Source organism: Pogona vitticeps, chromosome 1 (genome assembly GCF_051106095.1).
Source record: "Pogona vitticeps strain Pit_001003342236 chromosome 1, PviZW2.1, whole genome shotgun sequence".
NCBI lineage: Eukaryota > Metazoa > Chordata > Lepidosauria > Squamata > Agamidae > Pogona > Pogona vitticeps.
In genome coordinates this window covers 81,878,961-81,903,953 of record NC_135783.1, presented here as the reverse complement: position 1 = coordinate 81,903,953, position 24,993 = coordinate 81,878,961, and the positions used below count along the sequence as shown (strand labels likewise).

General features: G+C 41.6%; 1 protein-coding gene across 7 annotated transcripts in view; it reads left to right on the top strand.

Moving 5' to 3' along the window:
• The window catches only part of PDE7B (phosphodiesterase 7B), a 257,704-nt gene that overhangs the window by 10,471 nt on the left and 222,240 nt on the right, over positions 1-24,993 (top strand). For 2 of the 7 annotated variants that reach the window (XM_020779568.3, XM_020779559.3), the window contains exon 2: positions 18,513-18,728. The exons of the other annotated variants lie outside the window; for them this stretch is intronic. In XM_020779568.3, coding sequence (XP_020635227.1) covers positions 18,669-18,728 — 60 coding nt within the window. In that variant the 5' untranslated portion in view covers positions 18,513-18,668. The remainder of the gene's footprint in view (positions 1-18,512; positions 18,729-24,993) is intronic. 7 annotated transcript variants of the gene reach the window in all.

Sequence of the window (24,993 nt, the reverse complement as noted above, 5' to 3'; positions counted from 1 at the left end):
CAGTTCAATACAGATGCTGTAGACTGGGGTGGGCAACCTCTGAGGGTTCGAGGGCTATTGTCATCCTTTTCCTTGACCTTGGAGGCCTGCACTACCACAAACCCCCTTTAAAACAGAAGCCTTTAGAATATTTGCTGTCTAAATTTTGCCTCCTTGTGAAAAGGCACTAGTGGGGAAAAAACTACCTCGGAAAGTCTGGGGGAATTGCTTGCTTCCCTGGGGTTCACTTTGCCAATCCCTGCTGTAGATGGAGAGCAACAAAAGGGGAAGGGGTGATTATTCATTTGTCTACATTTTCCACGCAGTCGTGGGATGCGTGGGGAAGAGATAAATGTGAATTACTATGGTTTGTTGTGAAACCTGTGAGGAATCTTCCAGATCATGTATACTTGCCCACAGGTATAGGCTGTTTTCTCATAGTGAGGAGGCAAGATTTAGTGCATTAGGAAAGCAACGTTTCTACCCTGCTGTCTTCTCACAGCCTTATTTTTAAATACATGTTCACATGACCACTGGTGATATTACTGCTCATGCTTTTTATATCTGGAATTACATTTATGGAGTAATCTAATTGGTTTGGTGTTGGTATGGGGTGAGGAGAAGTTGTCAACAGCACAGTAAGGAATTGCAGCTGGAGAATTAATATTATGTTTAGTCAGTTCTGTCATATGTCTTTGAAAAATACAGGTGGAGTTTCCCACCAAGCAGCCAGGTGTGCTAAACAAGCCATAAAAAACCGGTGTCTGTTCGGTCCACTAATTGTCAAAAACCAGGATGTAGACAATAAAATAGGTAGAAAGATCAAAATGCAAATCTTGGCTGGACTGAGACCTTCATGGTAGAAAGCTGGCGTAGAGCCACAAGGTCAGTCTGAGGATGTATCACTTCAAGGCGGGGCAGTATCAATTCTGAGAAGATAACCAAAAAGTGGTATAACAAAGAGCATAGGGAAGGACCAGGCAGAAAATGTGGCAGAATGGGAGGGGGCAGGAAGTACATGTCAAACGAGGCCTGGTGTCCAGCCAAAGACCGAGGGCAGAAATACACATTAGAGATAACTGTGGTTGGATGAGGGGAGTTCTTGACTAACACAAACACTAGAATGTGGAGAGTATGAGTTTTTCTTATCTCTGGGATCATGAAACCCACTTGCTCTTTTCATGGTTAGTCTTTGACTTAAACATGGTATTCCTTGAAAGTCTGATTTCACAAACAGAGAAAGATCGCCTCTGCAACATTAACACACTTCCAGCAACCCAGTTTCACACAGCAATAGCATATAGAAATGAGAAACAAGATATCTCTTTCAGAAGATCCAAGAAATCAAAGATAAACTTAAACCTAGATTAGGAGTGCTGATTGACCAACAGGGAAGCACATTATCTGACCAGGAAAAATAAATAAAGAGAAGGCAGAATGGTTGTTGTGGGGTTTTGGGGTTCTTTGGCCGTGTTCTGAAGGTTGTTCTTCCTAACTTTTCGCCAGTCTTTGTGGCCGGCATCTTCAGAGGACAGGAGTAGCACGCTGTGCTCTGGGCTTAAATCTCCAGGCTTAAAAGGAAGGTACCTCAAAATGCCAGATGCAGGGGAGGGGTATCAAGAGACAGGTATCTAGTTGTCTTGTGTGCTCCCAGAGGCATCTGGTGGGGCCACTGTGAGATACAGGAAGTTGGACTAGATGGGCTCTTGGCCTGATCCAGCAGGCTCTTCTTATGTTCTTATAAGTATACTGAAGACCTATACAGAAGAGATGATAGGATATCAGATCCCTTTGAAGAACAATCCTACCACAAAATACCTGCAGTTCTGGAAAGTAAAGTGAAAGCTGCTCTGAAAGCACTCAGAAGAAATAAATCACCAGGGGTAGACCCATAGACCTTTTTCAAGCCACAGAGACTGAATCTGTTAAAATCCTGACAACAATATGGCAATAAATATAGAAAACAAAACAATGGTCCACAGACTGGAAACATTCAACATACTTTTCAATACTGTATACTGCCAAGAAGTGCAGTAACTATAGAACCATTGCTTTAATTTTCCATACTAGTAAAGTGATGCTCAAGGTGTTGCAACAAAGGCTTTTTTATGGACAGAGAAATGCCTGATGTTCAAGCTGGATTTAAAAACAGAAGAGGCATCTGATATCAAATTGCAAATATGCTCTGGCTATTGGAGCACACCAAAGAGTTTAAGAAGATCAGTCTATGCTTTATAGACCACAGCAAAGCCTTTGACTGTGTAGATCAGCCATTCTCAATATTTTGCTTTCAGTTGTCATAAAGGCTGTAAACTTCATCAAACCTCTCACCCTTCAAGATCGTCTTTTCCAGAAGCAATGTGAAAAAAATTACAAAGACTTCCAGATTTGTGCTGCATACTGAGGCTAGGGAAAGTCTAAGTCTAGAGTGGTCCTTTCGGACCAGATAGGCGGGGTATGTATGTATGTATGTATGTATGTATAAATAAATAAATAAATAAATAAATAAATAAATAAATAAATAAGGGAAACTGCCTCCAACATTTTGTAACACTCTCGGACTTCATAGTTTCCTTCATGTCTGATAAAGAGCAGACAAGAGCTTGTTGATGCTAAGGCAGACATATTTTATCTAGCAGATATTTTTCAGAAACTTAATTTGTTAAACAAGTCCTTACAGGTTTAAAAACAGTAACCTTGTAGACAGGAAGGAAGCCATTGATTCTTTCCTTATGAAACTCAAAGTCTATTGGCACAATATAGGATGTTGGGAATTTTTACACTTTCCAAACTTGAAGACTATCACAGAGACACTGAAGGGCAATGACCTTACCATTTATGTGAAGCATCTCAGGGGATACAGAAGGATATGCAAGAAAATGTAATGATCTGTTAAACCTGTGTATCCCAGACTTGATTTTGAATCCATTTGAAATACAACCCACCCAAGTTGAGGCAGAAAGTCAAGAGAGTTTGATTGATCTTCAGAGTGGTTTAACTAGCCATCGTCAGTTCAGTCAGTTTCAAAAAGATTTTTGGATCAAGATTGATCTGCCAAATAGATTTCCAACACTGTGGGGGAAAGCCCAATTTTTTAAAAATTGCCTTTCCCTCAACATAGTTGGTTGAGTGTGGATTCAGTAAGGTAGTTTCCTTGACAAAATCCAGGAACAGAACTGCTGTTGCGACAAGAGGAGAGCTCCAGCTGTCATTGTCTAATTTAGTGTCTGAATGCAGGAAACGTGCAGAAAAGCACCAAGCTCGAGGATCACATTAGGCTTAAGAGATCTTTAATTTCTTACAGTCCTTTAAAAACTTTTGTCAAGTACATGTTGGAATGTTCATGTTTTCTTGATGTCTAATAATGTGACTTTATGTTTATCTGTTCATGTTGTATCCTTGTTTGACAAGGGAGCCCTGGAACCTGAGAAGAGCTTCAGAAGGGGGAGGGGGGTGTAGCCAAGAAAAGGTTGAGAAAGGCTGGTAAAGATCATGAAAAAGTATGGATTGCTCTGAAAGAGAATGCATGTGCCTCAACACTTAATTGTCCTGATTTGTAACTTGTATTGTAGACAATAAACTATCATTAGGACAAAATATGGAGAGCCAGAATGGTTTCCTACAGGCAAAGGTGCCAGATAAGGGTGCATTTCATCTCCTTATCTGTTCATTCTGTATGCAGAACATATCACATATCATAAACCAGATTAGATTCAGGTGAAGGAGGAATAAAATTGGTGGAAGAAACATCAATAATTGAAGATATGCAGTTGATACCGTCTTAATGGCAGAAAGCAGCAATGACTTGAAACACGTTTTAGTGAAAGTGAAAAAAGAAAGTGCCGAAGCAGGTCTGCAGTTGAACATTAAGAAGACAAAACTTGTGACTACAGAAGAGCCACACAACTTTAATGGTGGCAACAAAGAATCTGAAATAGAAATTTTGTATACCTTGGTTCAATCATCAATTCAAATGCAGACTGCAGCAGAAAAATCAGAAGACTGAGACTCTGAAGGGCAGCAATGAAGGCATTAGGAAGGATGATCAAGTGTGTGTGTGTGTGTGTGTGTGCGCACGCATTTGGCTTCTACACTGCCCATCTGGCTACTAGACCACTCTGGGTGGTTTACGTGTTAGACAAATAAAACATACATTATGCCAACAAAGAACATAATAATACAAAATCATAACAAAAATAAAACAACCAATAATTTAAATAAAATAGTTAAAATAATAATAATAATAAATAAAAATAGTTAAAATAGTAAGACAGCAGGATTGGTAGTATAAATGTTGACACCACTCACCGTAATTAGATGTTGTAAATAAGATGATGTAAGGTCCAGGAAGGTCTTCTGGAAAAGCCACATTTTTAACAGTCACAAAATTTATTGTATGGGTATGTCTACATGTGAGACAGAAAACAATAGTTAGAACTGGATATGGAACAACTGATAGGTTCAAAATTGGGAAAGGAGTGCGACAAGGCTGTATATTGTCCCCCCTGCTTATTTCACTTATATGCAGAATACATCATGCGGAAGGCTGGACTGGACAAATCCCAAACCGGAATTAAGATTGCTGGAAGAAATATCAACAATCTCAGATATGCAAATGATACCACTCTGATGGCAGAAAGTGAGGAGGAAAGAATGTCTTAATGAGGTGAAAGAGGAGAGCATAAAAAAGAGTCTGAAGCTCAATATCAAAAAAACTAAGATCCTGGCCACTGGTCCCATCACCTCCTGGCAAATAGAAGGTTGAAGATATGGAGGCAGTGACAGATTTGACTTTCTTGGGCTCCATGATCACTGCAGATAGTGACAGCAGCCATGAAATTAAAAGACACCTGCTTTTTGGGAGGAAAGCAATGACAAACCTAAACAGCATATTAAAAAGCAGAGACGTCACCTAGCCGACAAAGGTCCGCATAGTCAAAGCTATGGTTTTTCCTGTAGTGATGTATGGAAGTGAGAGCTGGACCATAAAGAAGGCTGACCACCGAAGAATTGATGCTTTTGAATTGTGATGCTGGAGGAGACTCTTGAGAGTCCCCTGGACTGCAAAGAGAACAAACCTATCCATTTTGAAGGAAATCAACCCTGAGTGCTCACTGGAAGGACAGATCCTGAAACTGAGGCTCCAGTACTTTGGCCATCTCATGAGAAGAAAAGACTCCCTGGAAAAGACCCTGATGCTGGGAAAGTGTGAAGGCAAGAAGAGAAGGGGACGACAGAGGACAAGATGGTTGGACAGTGTCACCAAAGCTACCAACATGAATTTGACCCAACTCTGGGAGGTAGTGGAAGACAGGAGGGCCTGGCATGCTCTGGTCCATGGGGCACGAAGAGTCGGACATGACTTAATGACTAAACAAGAACAAATGTGTGTGAGAGCTGGGCAGTAAAGAAAGTTGACAGGAAAAAAACTTATATTTGTTTGAAATATGATGCCAGAGGATGGTTTTGCAGATACCCTGCATGTCCAGAAAGATGAAGAAGTGGATGCTAGATCAAATGAATTTTGATTTATCTCTGGAGGCAAAAGTGTTGAAACTGAGGCTGTCACACTTTGGGCACATAATGAAGAGGCAGGATTCTCTGAAAAAAGTAATAATTCTGGGGCAGGTTCAAGGCATCAGGCCCTGGTCTGGAATCACATCAGAATAATTCACATCCATTAAAGAAAAGATTTTAAAGCCTGACTCAGATATTAAGAGAGTGACACAAGACTGCTGACTAGCTCACAAACTATCATGTAGTGATGTTGACCTTGAGAAGTGGCACCTCCATATGAAGTTTCAAAACATGGCTACTACCATTTGCAGAATCATGGCTGTTCATAAATGGGCCACTGGATGGAACCAGAACTTCATACTACAACAACAGCTTTCATAGTGTCTCCCTGACAGGCCTCCTGTCACACATGTTCTCACACATATGTATGGTGAGCTGGGCTTTAGTATTTCTATAAAATCTAAATTATTAACAATGTTGAATCATTAGTCTCCGTCTGGCAGACAATAAAGAGCCAGGATGGTGTAGTGCAGTGGTGTCAAACTGTGGCCCTCCAGATGTTCTTGGCCTTCAACTCCCAGAAATCCTGGCCAGCAGAGGTGGTGGTGAAGGCTTCTGGGAGTTGAAGTCCAAGAACATCTGGAGGGCCACAGTTCGACACCACTGGTGTAGTGGATAAATTTCAGAGTAGGACTCGAGAGATTTGAGTTCAAATCTCTGTCTGGCCATGGAAAATGACTGGGTGTGTGTGGTAATGATAAATCACTCCTCAAACATCTTGCATACTTGAAAAGGCACAATTAGGGTTACCATAAGTCAGAAACAACTTGACAGCACATTGAGGGTGGGGGTGGGGAGGCAATACACAGTATTTCTACTGTCTCCAACAGGCTGCCATGCTTTTTCCTGGTTTTGTCCCATCCAGAGCATAAGACCTCATCATTTCCTCTTCTTGACTGTACAGTGTCAAAACATTAGTTAGACTTTAAATATAAGTGTACAGGAAGGAAGCTTGTCATCCCTTGCAATGAATTATACTCAGTTGCCTGATAACTGTCTTCACCACACATAGTATAAATTAGAAAACACTTGGCTTTTCCTGAAGGGTTTGTAGAGATTGGTAAGTGGCAGTAAGGTAAAGGTAAAGGTTCCCCGCGACATTTAGTCCAGTTGTGTCCAACTCTAGGGTGCGGTGCTCATCCCCGTTTCCAAGCCATAGAGCCAGCGTTTGTCTGAAGACAGTTTCCATGGTCACGTGGCCAGCGCAACTAGACAATGGACCACAGTTACCTCCTCACTGAGGTGGTACCTATTTATCTACTTGCATTTTACATGCTTTCGAACTGCTAGGTTGGCAGGAGCCAGGACAAGTGACAGGAGCTCACTCCATCGCATGGATTCGATCTTACGACGGCTGGTCTTCTTGCAGCACAGAGGCTTCTGCAGTTTAACCCACAGCGCCACCACTTCCCTCGCAAGTAGCTGTACAGTATATCAATAAAAGAGATAAAAGAGGGGGAGATAATATCATTTCAGCTGTCTTGTGTTCATCAACCTCGTTTTTCTTCTTTGTGGAATCTTCCTTTACTTCTCTTCCTTGTGCTACTGTTTTGTTTTCAATCACTTGTATTATGTTAGTTTTACTTACAGAAAGAAGGGGTCCTGAAAGATAATGCAGCAAACATCTAACCATATAACTATTCAAAATAAGAGTACTATAATATATTCACAATGTAAACTATTACTCTGTATTCCAACAAGAATACTTGTAATCTTCCTAGGTAATAATTCTTAATTCCACACCTGTACATGTATACACCCAAAAAAATGAGCAACACAGCTACAGTGTTAGATATCAAGGTTAACTGTTTTATCCCCATGCCTAGAAAAAGTGGACTGGATAGGAGCACATTGATTCTTATGTTGATAATAAGAGTAAAATAGGGGGTTAGGATAAAAATCTTAATAAATCTTAATATGGTAACTCCTAAGAGCCTTGGAACTGAAAAAAGAAATAGCCTATACTATGGCAAGATTATTTCCTGACTGCTTCCTTACAGAACTGGGGTCAGTGATCACAATTCAAGTGTTTCGCCATGTTAAAATCAACACATTCTGTTCTATCAGTATGAAACTTGAAATGAAGAGTATCTGTAGAAGAAGCCAGATGACAGCAGGCAGAAGGACAATAATTTAAACAAACAAAAGCTGACAGAATAGTGCAAGATATACATATATAGCGAAGACAGACCAAGACAAGGAAAGACCAATGAAAAATGTGTCTTTTTCCAACTCCCGAACGACAGGCAGAGGGGGTCTGATCATGCTCCACAGGAGACATTTACTTCCAATCAAAGGAGACTGTTAGATGTTCAAGACTCAGGACCCAAGACTCTCAGCAGCAGTGTTGAGTCAACAGTCCCCATTTATAGGGTTTCTTTACTTGTCTTCTGTTTAGAGATTTTAAAAAATTCTCAAGAGTGCCTTACAAAAATACGAGGTATTAGAATTGTTCAGTGCAATACAATGACATTATACAAAGTGGTATACAATACAACAAAAACAATACAATGGCATTGTTTACAGTTGTTACAAATAAAAAAAATCTGCTGAAACATTTTCCCTCATTAATTCCCACATTAACCTGCTGCAGGCACAGGATTTCATGGCATGTGACTGAGTTACATGCTCTGGGTGCAGTTTTAAAGTTAGTGTTTTCTTATGGTTTTGTTTAGATCACATTAGGTCATCAGTGGAAGCATCTCTCAGACAGTTTGGGCCAGGATTGGACAATATCTCTGAACAGGAGTAAGAAGAACACTGTGGTGGTACTTAATACAGACAGAGACCCTGAGGAGTCAATAACTTCTGAGGCACAGATTTGCACTCATCCCAAATGACTGCCTGAGGAGTTTCTTTTGACTCTGCACTCTGGGCTTTCCCTCATCACCCTAAAACCTTTGGAGTAATAATAGTCACGATGAGTCCCAAGCTTGGGTCCAGAATGTTTGGCAACTCAAAGAACTTCCTTCTGTTCTGTTTGGCATATGGGGAGAAGAAGGAATTCTTCATGTATGCTCCAGCTCAGAGCATTCAGATTTGGACTAGTATGACTTACTACACTAAGTGGGAAAGGGACAGAACCACCAGTTCCACTATGAAATCATGGGCCCCTACTACCTACTTCATGCAGTTGCAATGGCTGTATGGAGTAGGGCCTCCCCAATTGTTTCAAACTCAGCTCTGGCTTTTTCCACCTCTGCTGGGTGATTCCCCTGTTGGCCCAGAACTCTAAAATCCTCTTCTCAGTGTTCAGTTCCCTCTTTAGGAAGCATAAGATCCTTAAATATTCTGTTAAATGAGCTGTGATTTTGCTCCTAGAATTAATTCATAGAATCAGGAGGACCAAGCAGAAAGTTGAGTGAAAAGAGATATGCCAAACAAAATAGCAAGCCAAAATTGGACTTGAACTCTAAGCTTCTTATTTCCAAAGAAGGAGGGAATGTGTCATGCCATCTTAAGATTTGCTTAGCACTTACTTCACACACACCTCCTAGTCATGTCAAGATACGTAGGAGTAGAAACCAGAAGCATGAAAAAACAATATTGTCCTTCTGTGTAGGCTTCATTGAAAGGGACTAGATTTGATTATATGCACATACATGTTGATATTTGTTCCGGTTATGGATACCAAAATGCGTTTATCTGTGGTTCCTTCATGGTTTTCAATATTTCCATTGTAAAGGTAAAGGTTCTCCTTGACTATTTGTCCAGTCGAGTCCAACTCTAGGCAGTGGTGCTTATCTCCGTTTTCCATAGAGCTAGTGTTTGTCCGCAGACAATCTTCCGTGGTCACGTGGCCAACATGACTAGACATGGAACACCTTTTAACTTCCACTGAGGTGGTACCTATTTATCTACTTGCATGTTTGCATTTTGCATGCTTTCGAACCACTAGGTTGGCAGGAGCTGGGACAAGCAACGAGGGCTCACTCCGTCGTACGGATTCGATCATACGACTGCAGGTCTTCTGACCTTGCAGCACAGAGGCTTCAGCGGTTTAACCCGCAGCGCTACCACGTCCCTTCCATAGTATTTCCATAGTTGTTGTTGTTTAGTCATTTAGTCGTGTCCGACTCTTTGTGACCCCATGGCCAGGCCCTCCTATCTTCCACAGCCTCTCGGAGATGGGTCAAATTCCTCTTGGTAGCTTCGATGACACTGTCCATCCATATCATCCTCTGTTGCATTCAGGGTTGATTTCCTTTAGAATGGATAGGTTTGATCTCCTTGCAGTCCAGGGGACTCTCAAGAGTCTCCTCCAGCACCACAATTCAAAAGCATCAATTCTTTGGTGGTCAGCTTTCTTTATGGTCCAGCTCTCTCTTCCGTACATCACTGCAGGAAAAACCATAGCTTTGACTATGCAGACTTTTGTCGGCAAGATGTCTCTGCTTTTTAAGATGCTGTTTAGGTTTGTCATCGCTTTCCTCCCAAGAAGCAGGTGTTTTTTAATTTTGGGGCTGCTGTCGCCATCTGCATGGAGCCCAAGAAAGTCAAATCTGTCACTGCCTCCATATCTTCCCCTTCTATTTGCTAGGAGGTGATGGGACCAGTGGCCATGATCTTAGTTTTTTTGATGTTGAGCTGCAGACCGTTTTTTGCACTCTCTTCTTTCACCCTCATTACAAGGTTCCTTAATTCCTCCTCACTTTCTGCCATCAGAGTGGTATCATCTGCATATCAGAGGTTGTTGATATTTCTTCTGGCAATCTTAATTCCATCTTGGGATTCCTCCAGTCCAGCCTTTCGCATGATGTATTCTGCATATAAGTTAAATAAGCAGGGAGACAATATACAGCCTTGTCGTACTCCTTTCCCAATTTTGAACCAATCAGTTGTTCCATATCCAGCTCTAACTGTTGCTTCCTGTCCCACGTATAGGTTTCTCAGGAGAATAAGGTGGTCAGGCACTCTCATTTCTTTAAGGACTTGCCATAGTTTGCTGTGGTCCACACAGTCAAAGGCTTTTGCATAGTCAATGAAGCAGAAGTAGATGTTTTTCTGGAACTCTCTGGCTTTCTCCATAATCCAGCGCATATTAGCAATTTGGCCTCTAGTTCCTCTGCCCCTTCGAGATCCAGCTTGTACTTCTGGGAGTTCTCGGTCCACATACTGCTGAAGCCTACCTTGTATGATTTTGAGCATAACCTTGCTAGTGTGTCAAATGAGTGCAATTGTATGGTAGTTGGAGCATTCTTTGGCACTGCCTTTTTTTGGGATTGGGATGTAGACTGATCTTTTCCAGTCCTCTGGTCACTGCTGAGTTTTCCAAACTTGCTGGCATATTGAATGTAGCACCTTAACAGCGTCATCTTTTAAGATTTTAAATAGTTTCACAGGAATGCCATCACCTCCACTGGCCTTGTTGTTAGCCATGGTTTCTAAGGCCCACTTGACTTCGCTCTCCAGGATGTCTGGCTCAAGGTCAGCAACGACACTATCTGGGTTGTCCGGGACATCCATATCTAGGCATCAGTAATAGCCAGTTTATTGTACTGTGACTTCCTTCTTGTGCTCCATCTCCTTCTGTATTATGGGGTCTAATCAGACAATGCAGCCCACTCTTCATTAGAAACAGAGTTCTTTTGAAAAATAAAAGGCATCTGTTTAATCCTAGTATGACCTTTCCTCATCTCCATATGCTGCAAATGATCTCGCTTTTGCTTTAAATGGCAAAGAAGAGCGTTATTTGCAACTCAGATTGCTTAGGCAGGAAGCATTGAAAAAAGGTAGGAAAGCATGCTACTCACTTCTAACTGTGAGCTGGAGTCTCATGTAGCTTGATCCCCGGTTGATTCATCCCTCTTGTTTTTTGCCCCATTTGTTCCCTGCCTATAAATTTGCTTTGGCTCTCTTATCTTCCTTTAGATAGATGTCTCCGGTTAAGCCTGCAATGTATTCTGCTGCAAGGTTGTTCTTTTTCTGGATTTGCTGAAGCACCCCTTCCAAAAATCAGTTCCACCTTGGCTAGGATTAATATTCCATCTCTTTGTTTACTCACCCATCTACAATCCTCTGTTGACTTTGTAGACTGTGGAGGACTTTGGGGGTGGGGGGAGCAGGCACACTGATTTGACTGTAATTGAAACATGATTTCCCCCCTAAAATTACACAAAGCCTCCCTTAAAGTCATAGCAATCTGGGATTGATTAAGTGGTGGCACCTTAAGTTATACTTAAAGATGGAAAGTAGAATTAAATTCATAGGAAGTGTTGAGAAGATAAGTATGAGTTTGCAACTGCTAGCATGAGTTCATAAGCACTACGCTTGCTGAAGCACACATATCGCTGTACAGAAATACTGCTGAGCCATCACAACCACGCTGTTTAAATGCACCAGAGTTTCCAGATTATTTTGGCTGGTTTTATTTAAGAGGTGGCCCAAGCAAGCACTTTTCCAAGACTAGAATGTCATGGATCTGGATGGGGGTCCCACTGCAACGCTGTGTGTGGTAAGCTGACAAACAGAAAAAAGGATAGAGGGAGATTTATTTCAACATGCCAGCACTCTTTGAAGAGTATTCTGTTCATTCAATCAAAATATATGCATTTAAGCCTGTTATATTTTCCAAATCGAGTTTATTTGGCTTCTGCTGTGCCTTTAACACTTTGAACAATTTAGGCAAGTCCATGGAAATTACTGGGAGCATCGAAGTAGCACATTTTGTTTGTAGAGAAAAGGATTTGCTGTTCTCTGCTTTTTTTGGAGCAAAAACACACCACACTGAAGATGAACTTTGTCCTTAAAAAGAGAAAACATTTTCAGAAGTTACAAAGCTTCTGTCCCTTTTTAGAGGATAATGAAATAATAACTTCATTGGCAGCAGCTCAACAAACTCCACATAGAGCGAAGGAGCCAGTTTTCTCTGTCTGGTTTATTTTGCTCTGTTCATTGATGGGGAGGGTGGCCAACAAAGAAGCACATTGGCAAGCAATTAAAAAAAAAAACCAAGAAGTGCTAAAACTCATAGAAAGGTGAGACTGTGCCATTCGTGTTGTGAGAAAGGAAAAACACAGATTTTTTTAACAGCTGATCGTTCAAAGTAAAATAAATGGAGAAACGTACAGGAAAAACTTAATGCCTGAAACCATGGAGACTGGTTTGGATACAACACAACATAATTTATTAGAGCTGCCACACTAGAAGTCAGTATCACTATGGCAGTGGTTCCCAACCTTGGGTCCCCAGATGTTCTTGGACTACAACTCCCAGAAATCCCAGCCAGCACTTGGAAAGTTTTAGCCCAAGAACATCTGAGGACCCAAGGCTGGGAACCACTGACCTATGGCAATGCCCAAACTCTGGTAAGAGAGGGGTAAGAAAAAGAAGAATTTTAGTTGTCATTAGAATTTTTCCCTCCTCATTTAAGGATCATGAAGTTGGGGGAAGACTCCCACCCTTCTCCATTCTGTTGTGTGTGTAGTGAATAACATATTGCCAGAGCAAGCATCTCCACCTCATTCTGAAGAATTGTACTAGTCATGCGTATCTGCGTACCAGACAGATGTGCAGATAGTGCTGTAAATGTGTTTGAGTGGCAGCTATTCTTGGAGGATTCGGTTATCTCCAATAGCTAGGTAAATCTACAGTATTTGTCTTCTACAGTATTAGTTTTCTCTATGTAATTGAAACATCTAAAATGGTCTCCCTATCAAAAGACAATGACTACCTGGTGACTCTGACTTTCATCTCTCAAATAGCCTATGACTTCCACACAGGATGCAGAAAGTTGTGAGTTTATTAGAACTTGAGGTTTGCATTTTCAATAGAGAAGATGATGTTTCCATGCATTTCCTACTCCCAGAAAGCCCTGGGGCTACTTTGGATGAAACATAGTGTCATCACATCACCTGATGAGCCATATTCAGAGCTAACAGACCTGGAAAGCAGTCAAACACTATAGTTTGCAACACATAGCCAAAGCCCTTCAAGTTAGGATGTGTGTGTGTGTGTGTGTGTGTGTGTGTGTGTGTGTGTGTGTGTGTGTGTGTGTGTGAGAGAGAGAGAGAGAGAGAGAGAGAGAGAGAGAGAGAAAATGGTTGCAATTCCTGATGTGATGTTATAAACTCAAGAGTTTCTGTTTTTGTGTGGAAAGTTGGAGGATATGAACTTTCCATTTTTATTAAAATTCCATGAAAAGTTATAAATGCCTTTCTGTTCTCTTCATTCTGAAATTAGACTGTCACTGAGGTAAGAGTAGTCTGAATTCACAACATCTGGCTTTCAGTCCAGTCACTGAAGTAACTTAATGCTCACCATTACCATGACAACTCGAATGGTAGCACAAAAGTAGACCATGCCTTCAGTGAAGGATGGACATAATGGCAAAATGGATTGGGCGGCTGAAAGATCCTAGCTTTGGAGTGGTAGCAGAACAACTGGGAAGCCCACAAAGCAACACAGTTGTATTCTGTTCAACAAAAATAAGAGTTTAAAACTCATTGGTCTCATATATTTGAAATGTCCTGACATTCCCAAAATACCAGAAGATATTGTTGAGAGTACCCACATCATGGGGGGGGGGCAATGTGTAACCTGCATAATTAACTTGTAAACTGCCCAGAGAATGCTTGAAGCACTATGGGGTGGTATGTAAGCAGCATGCTTTACTTTTCCTTTTGGGAGAAACTGTGTGTGTGGTTTTTTGTTTTTTTTTTTTAAGGGAAAGGGTGGCTCAAAATATTTTGCTGGCACATGTCATCCCAGCCATATGCTCAGTGCAAGGTGCATAATACCAAAAGCTAGATAAACTATTTTGGCACATGAGGCAAAAAAAAAATCTTATAACAGTATAATGATAACTACTTGAGTAACCAACAACGTGCTGCCTCTTTGTCACATCTGTTATCTGCAGTCAGAGGTCACTGCTTCCCTCTGGCCCACCTTTTTAGAAGACCCCTGCTACATGCCATACTAGATATGTTGTTAAATTCTTATTTTGCTGAGTCTTACATACCTTTTATAAAACCATACTTTTCATGTGTACTTCAAACAATGATTGTTACTATTATTTTACCTCTATGTCTTCTTTAAAAAATACAACTGGTTTTAGCAAGGAACGGTTTAGAGAAAGAACTTTCCACCCCAAAGTCCAAAGGGAAAGAACCATAATGTAAACCACCTGTACTCTCACTTTCACTGTCTGACTTCTGTATGTTTTTGAATAAATTATAGCATTATTTTATATTATTTGCATATTAAAAAGACTAATGCCATGTGATGATGGTGCCACTTCCTTTCTATTTCAGCTCCCGTTAAAGTGAGTTCATTTAATCTATACCTATGCCTAAATTCACCAAGATGGCACACATTTAGCTGCTCAGGTTTATGCAAACTTTTCACCTTCTCAAGTTTTTTCCAATGGAACTTTTTTTAAAAGAAGCCCAGAGTTTCTGGCTTACAAAAATAAGTTCAAAATAATCTCTTCTACATGACTAGCTGAATATTAATAGTGCCTTTTGTTACTTATGCAAATTCTTACAAATTGTTCATTGCCTCTCTTACAAGGGAGGGAGGGAGGGAGGGAGGGAGGGAGGGAGGAAGGAAGGAAGGAAGGAAGGAAGGAAGGAAGGAAGGAAGGAAGGAAGGAAGGACGGACGGACGGACGGACGGACGGACGGACGGACGGACGGACGGACGGACGGACGGATATTTGTAAGCACTAGCTTAGGCTTTGTTGGCTGAAATCCTGTTGCATACAGAGTGTAAGGAAGCATCCGGGGTCGGACGGCTTGCCTCCGGAACTGTTCAAAGAAAATATTGACTGGTGGGCACCTTTTTTAGCAGCATTATTCACCTACATCGACTCCACGGGCCTCTTTCCTGTAGAATGGAATACAGCAATAGTAGTACCTTTTTTCAAAAAAGGACTAAGAGATGAACCGGCAAACTATCGCCCTATTAGTCTCTTAAATATATGCAGCAAACTATATGCTAGGCATCTGCAGGACAAATTTGAGACCTAGATGATTGAAGAAAATAGGATTGCTGTAGAGCAAGCCGGTTTTAGAGAGTGTAAATCCACTATGGACCACTGTCTTATTATTCAACATCTTATAGAGAAATATGAGGCAAAAGGCCCAACGTCATTATATGCTGCATTTGTCGATCTGAAAGCGGCTTTTGATTCAATCTCGAGACAGCAACTATGGGCCCATTTAGAAGCCACCTCAATAGATAAACGCTTACTTCTGTTGTTGCATGTGCTACACAATAATACCAATCTCAAGGTTAGGCTCAATAGGAAAGGGAATTTAACAGAACCAATTAACACCTATAGAGGAGTCAGACAGGGTTGCTTACTGGCCCCCTCATTGTTTAATTTATATATAAACGACATAGCAGAACACCTGAATTCTCCTAGTCTTCATTCTCCAAAATTACACCAAAGACATATTTCTATCCTTCTCTATGCGGATGATGCCGTGCTTCTACTGAGAACGCCAATCGGCCTAAAGAGAACCCTTAAGAAATTTGCAGACTTCTGCAGAAAGAAGGAATTAGAAATAAATTATCAAAAGACAAAAATTATGGCCTTTGGTAGAAGACAAAAGAAAAGATCTTGGATTATAAATGGGCAATCTCTTGAACAAGTTTCCTGTTTTAAATACCTAGGTATGGCCCTGCAATCCACAGGGGACAGGAATGCCCATATACAATATGCAGCCACCCAACAGGAAAAAACAGCAAACGCCATCCTAAGGTTCTACCATTCAAAAGGGGGTCGTTATATCCCAGCAGCCCAAAAACTCTTCCAGGCAATGGTGGTCAGCCAGATGCTCTATGGGACCTTTATGGGGCCTCCACCCAGCAGTTTTGACCCGATAGAGCGGGTTCAGTCAAAATTCCTTAGAGCAATACTTGAAGTCCCAAGATGTGTAACGAATGCACAAATCCATTTAGAGACCGACTCACTAACAATGGTAGCCAAAATTGTACTAGCCTCCCTTCAGTACTGGCTTAAAATAAACTTCCAGTTACAGGGATTAACACATCTACTCCTAGAGGACAATTTCCAATCGAGCTGGTTAAAAGCGGTCCTAAATAAATTGCAAGTAATGGGCTTCTCTCCTCAAGCAATATTAAGCATGCAATGGGATGAAGCAAAATCAGCCCTAAAACAGAGAATAATGGATATGGAGAGACAGGTAGATCTCAGTAGATGCCCCAATTTTAGAGCAATAGACATGCATAAATATCGTCCGCTCCCTATGGCCTACCTATCACAGCTTGAGACATATAAGTTTAGGAAAGCCTTTACTCTGGCTAGATGCGAGGCTTTCCCTTCTGCGGTGTTGGAAGGCAGATTTAAGAAGATCCTGAGGGAACAGAGATTCTGCCCTTGTGGCTCTGGCAAGATAGAATCTATCGAGCACATGATGCTCAGGTGTAACAGGCATAATAAGATCCGAGGAAAATATATTACACCTCTCTTAAAAGATATGGCAGGTCAATCGGATTTGGACTACTGTAATCAATTGTTAACCGACCAAAATAGGATTACTACAGAACTGGTAGCGAAATTTTGGGCGGCATGCTATAACAGACAGAACAGACAGCTAAACCCTTAGACCTTGGTCTTACATTGTTATATTTGCTGTTTTGGATATTTTACCTTTTGTATGTCTGGTAGGGTTCTTTATAGTGCATGCCAGTCTTTGAAGTTTTGTATTCAATTTTATATGGCTTGATGCCATAACAGTAAAGTATGTATGTAAGGAAGCATCCTCTTTTGGAACTCACGCTCTCAGGCATCTTTGCAAGTCTCAGGGAATCTCATGATTCCCACAGTGCTTTTCTCCCCATCACGAGAGGAACTGTGTAGGAACTGAATGGAGATAAAGGGGCTTTCACTCTCATAGTTGACCTGGATGTGGGGGGGGGGGATTCCCACTGAATTATGCAGGTGGGAGGCCATTAAATACAACAGTATTTGTGCCTTCACAAAAACGCACAATGTCACCTCAAGTACGTATTGAAAAATGAGTGGGCAGTATTATGGAGAGAAATTAGAGAATGCAACAGGAGGAAGCTGTTTCCGTTTACCTGTCATACTGTGGCACTCAGAGATTTTTAAAAGTTCCACAGATTCTCTGCTACATCATATGTTTTGTAAATTCAAAACGTTCATGCTTGTTAGAGCTCTTCTATATTGCTAGGACGATATCATGATGATTTCAAAAGTCATTTAGAGAACAATTGTGCCTTCACATTATGATGGCTGAGGAACAATAGGATATTGTATATTGTTATCCCAACATAATACTAGATAACAGCACTGCACCAGCAAATATGGGTACGTAACATTTTACCAGTGCAACAACTGTACCAGCTACTATGCATTTGTGCAACAGGTAAAATCGGAAAGGGAGTTGTGAGCCAGTGCCCCCTCTCACACAGCAGACATATGCCCATCGTATGCAACTTGACCAGAGTAGTATTCTTCCCATTGACAATTGCTGTGTCCACACTACCACAACATAACAGAGGTTTTGGTGTAACTCAGTCACAGCATACAATGGCCAGTTTATAACAGCTCCTCAAGGAGACTACAGCTCACATGGTGTGGTGCCTATCTCTCTTGCCTCTGTTCATGTGCACTTAGGGGAAACAGAGAGGAACGCTGATGAAGGGACACTTGAACACAGGCAATTAGTACAAAATGTGTTGGCTCACCCTTATACATGGGAACTTGCACACACAGATCACACATCTGTGCCTAGAACCCAGAAAGGTTTTCTCTGTGAGACTCCAGATATAAGCACGAACAATCCTCAGCATTTCACCATCGGCTTCACTTCAGCCAGGATGGAACACCTTGGCCAGGTAAGCTAGAGGGGGCAAGGATGCTACCAAGTAGAACTACAGCAAATAGCCTTTCCTCTTTGCTTTATGTAAATCCTGCATCTTGTCAGAATTCTAGCACTTCCTGTAACATTCTTTTCCTCCAACAGTGGGGAAGGGTCTCTCCCGCACTGGGGAGATACTCACCCCCATATGTGGCAGGTGATCTCTCTGATGGCAAGGATTGGATGCTCTGCTACAGCTGCTGCCACAGCTGGTGAAATGCCTCTGCCCAACTTTGCACTGCAGAATCACTGTCCAGATAAATGGAACGGAACACATCTCTGCAGGCCAAGAATGCCACTGCAGCATCCATGAAGGATGGGGTGAGTAGGCTCATAATTGCTGCAGTCTCGCTCTCCCCCATGATGTGAGGAAGGTGGAGGCATGAGATGTTCACTATTGTTTGTTTTACCTTCTTCTGTGCCTCCCTTGTTCTCTACAGGCTGCGCTTCTGCAGGTCATGAGGACCACCCCATTCCATGGCCGGCTATATTTACAAGCATGTTGCAAGATGTTCCTTCATGGGGTGGCCAACCTACTTGTACCAAGCAGACACCTGAACCTCTGCAAGCTCTATGACAGACAATTATGTGTAGGCATAGGGCACAGAGACAGTTGCAAGATCTTAATAACAATATATTCCTTGCCACTGGATCCAGCTTCATTTAAGTAGGAGGGAGTCCCTGGTTAGAAGCTCAGACTCCCACTATGCCTCCCAGGGAAGAGGGTGTAGCAGCAGCAGCACAGAGGCAGAACAGATAAGTTAATCATATTCCAATCCAAAAATACAGGAGTTTATAGACTTCAAAAATATAAGCTTTAAAAATTTGAGTTTCAGCTATGATGGACTACCACAAACTCAAAGTACCAAGGGTTCTTAAATTTTTTTTTATAATGCTCTATGGACTACATTTGACCTTGAAAAGACCAGCTGTGGTCACCCAGGGTGTATGTGGCTGATAGGCTGATGTGCCCTGCCACCTGTATGGCCTAAGCTACACAGGCCACTGGAAGGGAGGACTGGTAACTCACTTTCTAGCACTTGTACCTAGAAAAAGTCACAATGGCTTATACGTACACTGACATCCTCTGTTATTTATTTATTGTGTAATTAAAGCACTTGTTTATTGCTTTCCTGTTTCCAAGGCAGCTTACTATAGATAAAATTTTTTTAAAAGATATTTAAAACATTTTAAAAACAGGGTGAAAATGTTATTTAAAGCTATATTAAAGCAACCTCTAAAAGCCTGTTTTAAAAACAAAAACAAAATGAGAGAACAAATCCTTCCGGAACAATCCTGTTTTAGCTATCCTTCAGCAGCCCAACAGAGATGGAACCCTGTGAAATTCGTTTGGGAGGGAGTTCCTCAGTTGTGGTTGTGTTTCACAGAAGGACTCTGCTTGTGTACCCACCAGCTCGGCCTCTTGGGTTAGTGGTACACATAAAAGGGCCTCTGCTGGGGATCTTTGATTCCAAGCAAGTGTATATGGGAGGAGACGGTTTTTCAGATGTCAAGCTGTGTAAGACTTTGTAGATCAAAACCAGCACTGTCAATGTGCTCAGAAGCAAATTGGAAGAGCAGCTAGTTCTGTACTGTCTCTAAAGTTCACATCAGGCAGCAGTCTGGCAATCAAATTTAAAACCAGCTTCTGAACATTTTTCGAATGCAGCCTGCCTTGTACAAGCTGTTACTATAGTCTGATCCGGAGGTAGTTAAGGCATGGACCGCTGTTGTCAAATCCATCTCGCCTAAGAAGGGGCACAGCTGGCACCTCAGCTGAAGTGGGCAAAGGCATTCTTGGTCACAGCAGCCACCTGGCCTTCCAGGAGCAAATGCAGAGTACAAGAGCAGCTCCCGATTGACAACCTGTTCTCTCGAAAGGAATACAAGCCCATCCAGAACAAGTTGTAATCCCAATCTGACCTTGTTTTTTTGTTAATCAACAGTACATCTGTTTTGGACTTTGATTTGATCCACTACCTCTAATGCCTCACTACATCCAGAAAACAAATCAGGACTTCCATGGGTCTTTGGTGTCAGCAAATAAAAAGAGATTTTGCTGGGTGTTGTTAAGGTAGTGCTGAGACCCAGCCCTCAAATTCTGGATGATCTCTCCTGGAGACTTCATGTAAATATGAAGAGGCATTTGAGATAATGCCTTCTTTTTCTTTTTCTTTTTCTTTTTGAAGAGCCCCATATGCTAATATCTAGGAAGTTTAACAGTGTTTCCTCAGCATCACCTTTTAGATGCATTCATCCAAATAGAACTGGAACTAGAGAAAAGGCACCTGAGAGGGGACATGAATGAGAGGAATAAATTATGTAGGGGATGGATAAAGTGGATAGAGGAAAGCTCTTTTTCCTCTCACACAATACCAGAACCAGGGGACATCCACTCCAATTGAGTGTTGGGAGAGTGAGAAGAGGCAAAGGACTATATTTCTTTACCCAGCGTGTTGTTACTCTGTGGAACTCCTTGCCACAGGATGTGGGATGGCATCTGGTCTAGATGACTTTAAAAGGGGATTGGAGAGATTTCTGGGGGGAAAGACCATTACAGGTTACAAGCCATGATGGGGATGCATAATCTCCAGACTTAAAAGGGAGGTACCTCAAAATGCCAGATGCAGGGGAGGGGTATCAGGAGGCAGGGATCTAGTTGTCTCGTGTGCTCCCAGAGGCATCTGGTGTGGCCCCTGTGAGATACAGGAAGCTGGACTAGATGGGTCCTTGGCCTGATCCAGCAGGGATCTTCTTATGTTATCACATCTGCATTCCCAGGTCCCATATCAGCCAAACAGCCCAGAAGGGTACTATGATCAACAGAATCAAACTGTGGTTAGATGTGGGTATGTTTCTGGGAGCCACTGAGGCCAGAAACATGCATTAGAGTTAACTCATTATTGGAAGAGGGAAATTTTTAACTAACCCTATGAATTGTGACAGCATGAGTTTATCTTACCTTCAGGATTATGCCATTCATTTGATTTGTTCAGTCTTCAGGGCTTAACCACAGGATTCCTTTGAATGCTAATTTCACGAACATAGAAAGACTGCCTCAGTCACCTCCACACGATATTAGCATGCTTTCAGCTCTAATTATGGGCTATCTCTACCGTTTGTTTCTGGCCTGAGTAACCACAGCATGCTTAAAAAGGTAGAGTGTTAAGTGACAGTTATCACCCTTACATCTCTTTTCCTACCCCTAGTGAGTGGAGTTTCTTAAATCTTTTCCTCCTCTGTCTTCCTTTTCTAGAATGGTCTGTTCTGTTCCTAGACATGGCAACAGAGAAGTCTCCTGCCCTGTTTAGCTGAGCTCCTCTTATCCAAGGAGGAATCAATTTTGTTCTCATTCTGAATTTTTAAAGTCAAGAGCCAGATCAGATTTCCAAAGGAGAGATGGCCTTGTGTTCACTTCATCGGAGAGTTGTGACCCAGAGTTCCATCTGCTGATGGTGTGTCTGTAACAGTACATTAGGCAGCCTTCCAATCAGATGTCTGTGTCACATCCAAAACACACAGCAGCTCCAAACATGTGGCTCTTTAATAAAGGATAGTTGTTGCCGATGGTGTCTGACGTTTTAACTTCAGACCATACCTCAGTTAATGCAGTTCAGGAGGGGATACACGATGGTTTACACGATGCTTTTAAGCAGCTTTCTTGTGGATTGTGCTGTGTCGTAAGGAGGAGGTGTGAAAGGCGGTAGGTAAAAAAAGTCAAACCCCTCATTTTAAATGTACCTTACCCAGAAGTCAGTAAGAATTTCCTACAAGATTAGCACTGTGTACCTGAAAAATACAATTACTCTTTCTGGGGCTTGTATCTGTTCCTTTAACGGGTTCTGATAAAGTGGGAAATTCTCATCAAAATGTTCTCTAATGCAAGAGGTTTTAACATACTGAAAAGCTATTATCTGCTAAAACCATCATATAAAGAGCAGCAAGAGCTCCATAGGATAAGTTTGGAGAAGAATGAATTAGGCAGGACAACAGATGTACATGAAAAAACTTCCTGTTTGCCTGCCGCTGGAAAGCAGACTTAATGCTTCCTCTTTCAACACAAGCACAGTCTACAGCAAACCCTGTCAAGTAAGAGCAGGAAAGTCATTTGTCAGGATAATGCATTAGTAGTAAAGCAGTCAGGACAGCTGTCAATGGAGTCCAAAACAAGACAGGCAGCACAAACCCATGGATGCGAGTCCACTCAGTTCAGTGGGGCATAGTTGCTGGTAAGTGTGTTTGGGGCTGCATAATACAAAAAGGGGCATACACTGAAAGCAGTATGGGCTTTAGACATCACCAACCTGAACTACAACCGAGAATAACATCTAATTGCAAAACTCACCAAGCAACATAATAATTTGGAATTAATTCAGCTTTGATGAGGGAGTTAACCAAAATGTATCCCAGCTTTAGGATGCAGATGGCCAAGTCTCTGTGTGGCCTTTCTCCCCTCCCCCAATAAAAAGACTTGCTTTCCAAACAGGCAATATGTCTGTTTGAAGGTGGGAAGGGGGTTCACTTAAGGACTACCTCCTATCTTGGAGGCTGAGTGGAAAATTCCAACCAAATGGCACCAGAGGTGAGCCATTTAAAACACACACACACACACACACACACACACACACACACACACACACACACACACACACACACACACACACACACACACACACACACACACACACACACACACACACACACACACACACACACACACACACACACACACACACACACACACACACACACACACACGGGGGGGGTTGAAACAAAGCTCTCAGCTCACCTTAAGCAAAATGCCTGGCAGATCTCTGCCATGACTATTTTGGGACTTTCGTAATTTTTTTTTCCTACCCTGCGCCTGAGGAAGTGAATTTTATTCACAAAAGTTTGTACTGAATGTTTGATTCTTAGTGGTCCAAATAAAGGTGTCATCTCTTCTACATTTGGAAGCAGCTGGGGGATTTTGTAGCAGACAAGGAAAGCAAGCAGCTTGAGGGCAACTGAAGTAGGAGACAGGGAAGCCTCACTTCAAACTTGAAGCAAATAAATGGCCCACTAACATCCCTCTGTATCTGTGAAGCAAGGAGATCCAAGGCTAAGCAAACATTCCGCCTTCCTTAACTAGCACTTGGACACAACTTCTCCACTGCATTATGTATTCTCCTCTCATGCACATAAGTGTTCTTCGTTCTAGTGGCTGAAACTGCATTTGGGCCAAACATAAACTTGGCTTTCTGCTTGTTTAGGGATTCTTTCAGTTCCTGTTTGGCTGTTGAGCCCTGCTGATCTGTTTGTATTTCCTTGCCTAGGCAGGCAGGAAGACAGTTTTGTTTTTAACATGAAATTATCAGTACCATTAAAGGAAAGGAGTAGAAAGTGAGGGTGTCATCCAGACTATATCAAATTGACACCGGGATGGAAGATGGATTGAGTAACTAACTAGAAGGATATTCCAGAGTTGCATCTTGCCAAACTTTGGAAGTGTTTTTTTTTTTCAAGTTTCCTTTGGCAAAAAGGGAGAAGGAAGTATTTCCACTGAGAAAAGTTTCTGTTTTCTGTAACCACATACAGATGTTATCATTAATGATTTAACTTCACATGAGCAACATGTTAGACTTCACTGTCATTGATTTTTTTTTTTTTTTGGTGGGGAGAGTCTTCAAATAAACAGAGCTGCAAATGAATTCCATACACAACCATCCAAGTATTGTACCATGAAACAATTGTATGAATATAAGTTGCATTTTCAACAGCACCATGTTGTGCTATTGAAGTCTTGATAGGAGGGATATATATTTAGTTTCAAATTCTATTTTCACTTCAGATTAAAATAAGAAAACTGTCTGGGGATTTTTTCAGGCAAAGCTTCTACTAGTTATTCCCTTGAAACAATATTGATAGAAGTAGGGGAAAAAGAGACAAAAATATAGGTTGGAATTTCGTACAAAATCCTTATGCTTGCTTGCTGTATAAGGGTTTTTATTAAGGGTGTTTCTTCTATATTTTAGGAGACATAATTTGACAGGACCGTCTGTGTCTTGGTCCACTGCTTTTTTAACTGATATCTGCTTGGCCCATTACATGCCTGCAAGTGTCTTAAAAGTCTGTGAACCACTGCTCTGTTTCCCCTTGCATTGTAACTGAGGTCTACTGGGGCCATTTGACACTGTTTTTTTTTGGGGGGGGGGGTCACTGTTTTCATTATGATTTTTTATTCTGCATTTTATTCTTACTTTTAGTTGCCATTAACTCATAGAGTGTTCCTGTTTAAAATTACATCTCTTAATAATGACTGGCTTAAGTCCTGAATACCCCTTTTGGTTAGAAGGGGGTGTGAGGAGATGATTTTGCTGAAAGAGTTGCTTATGTTGCATCCCTTTTAGCATTTCACAGGGAAAATATGGATAGTTTCGTTTAGTTAGAATGTTCATTTTCCACAATGACTATTTTTGACCGAGATTGTCACCCACCTGCCCACCCATAAAATTGCAGAGAGTCGTGAATATGTGTACATGTGTACATGTTTATGAATGGACATTAAGATGCAATATATGCCCGAAGAAGGGCAGAAGTTGCAATA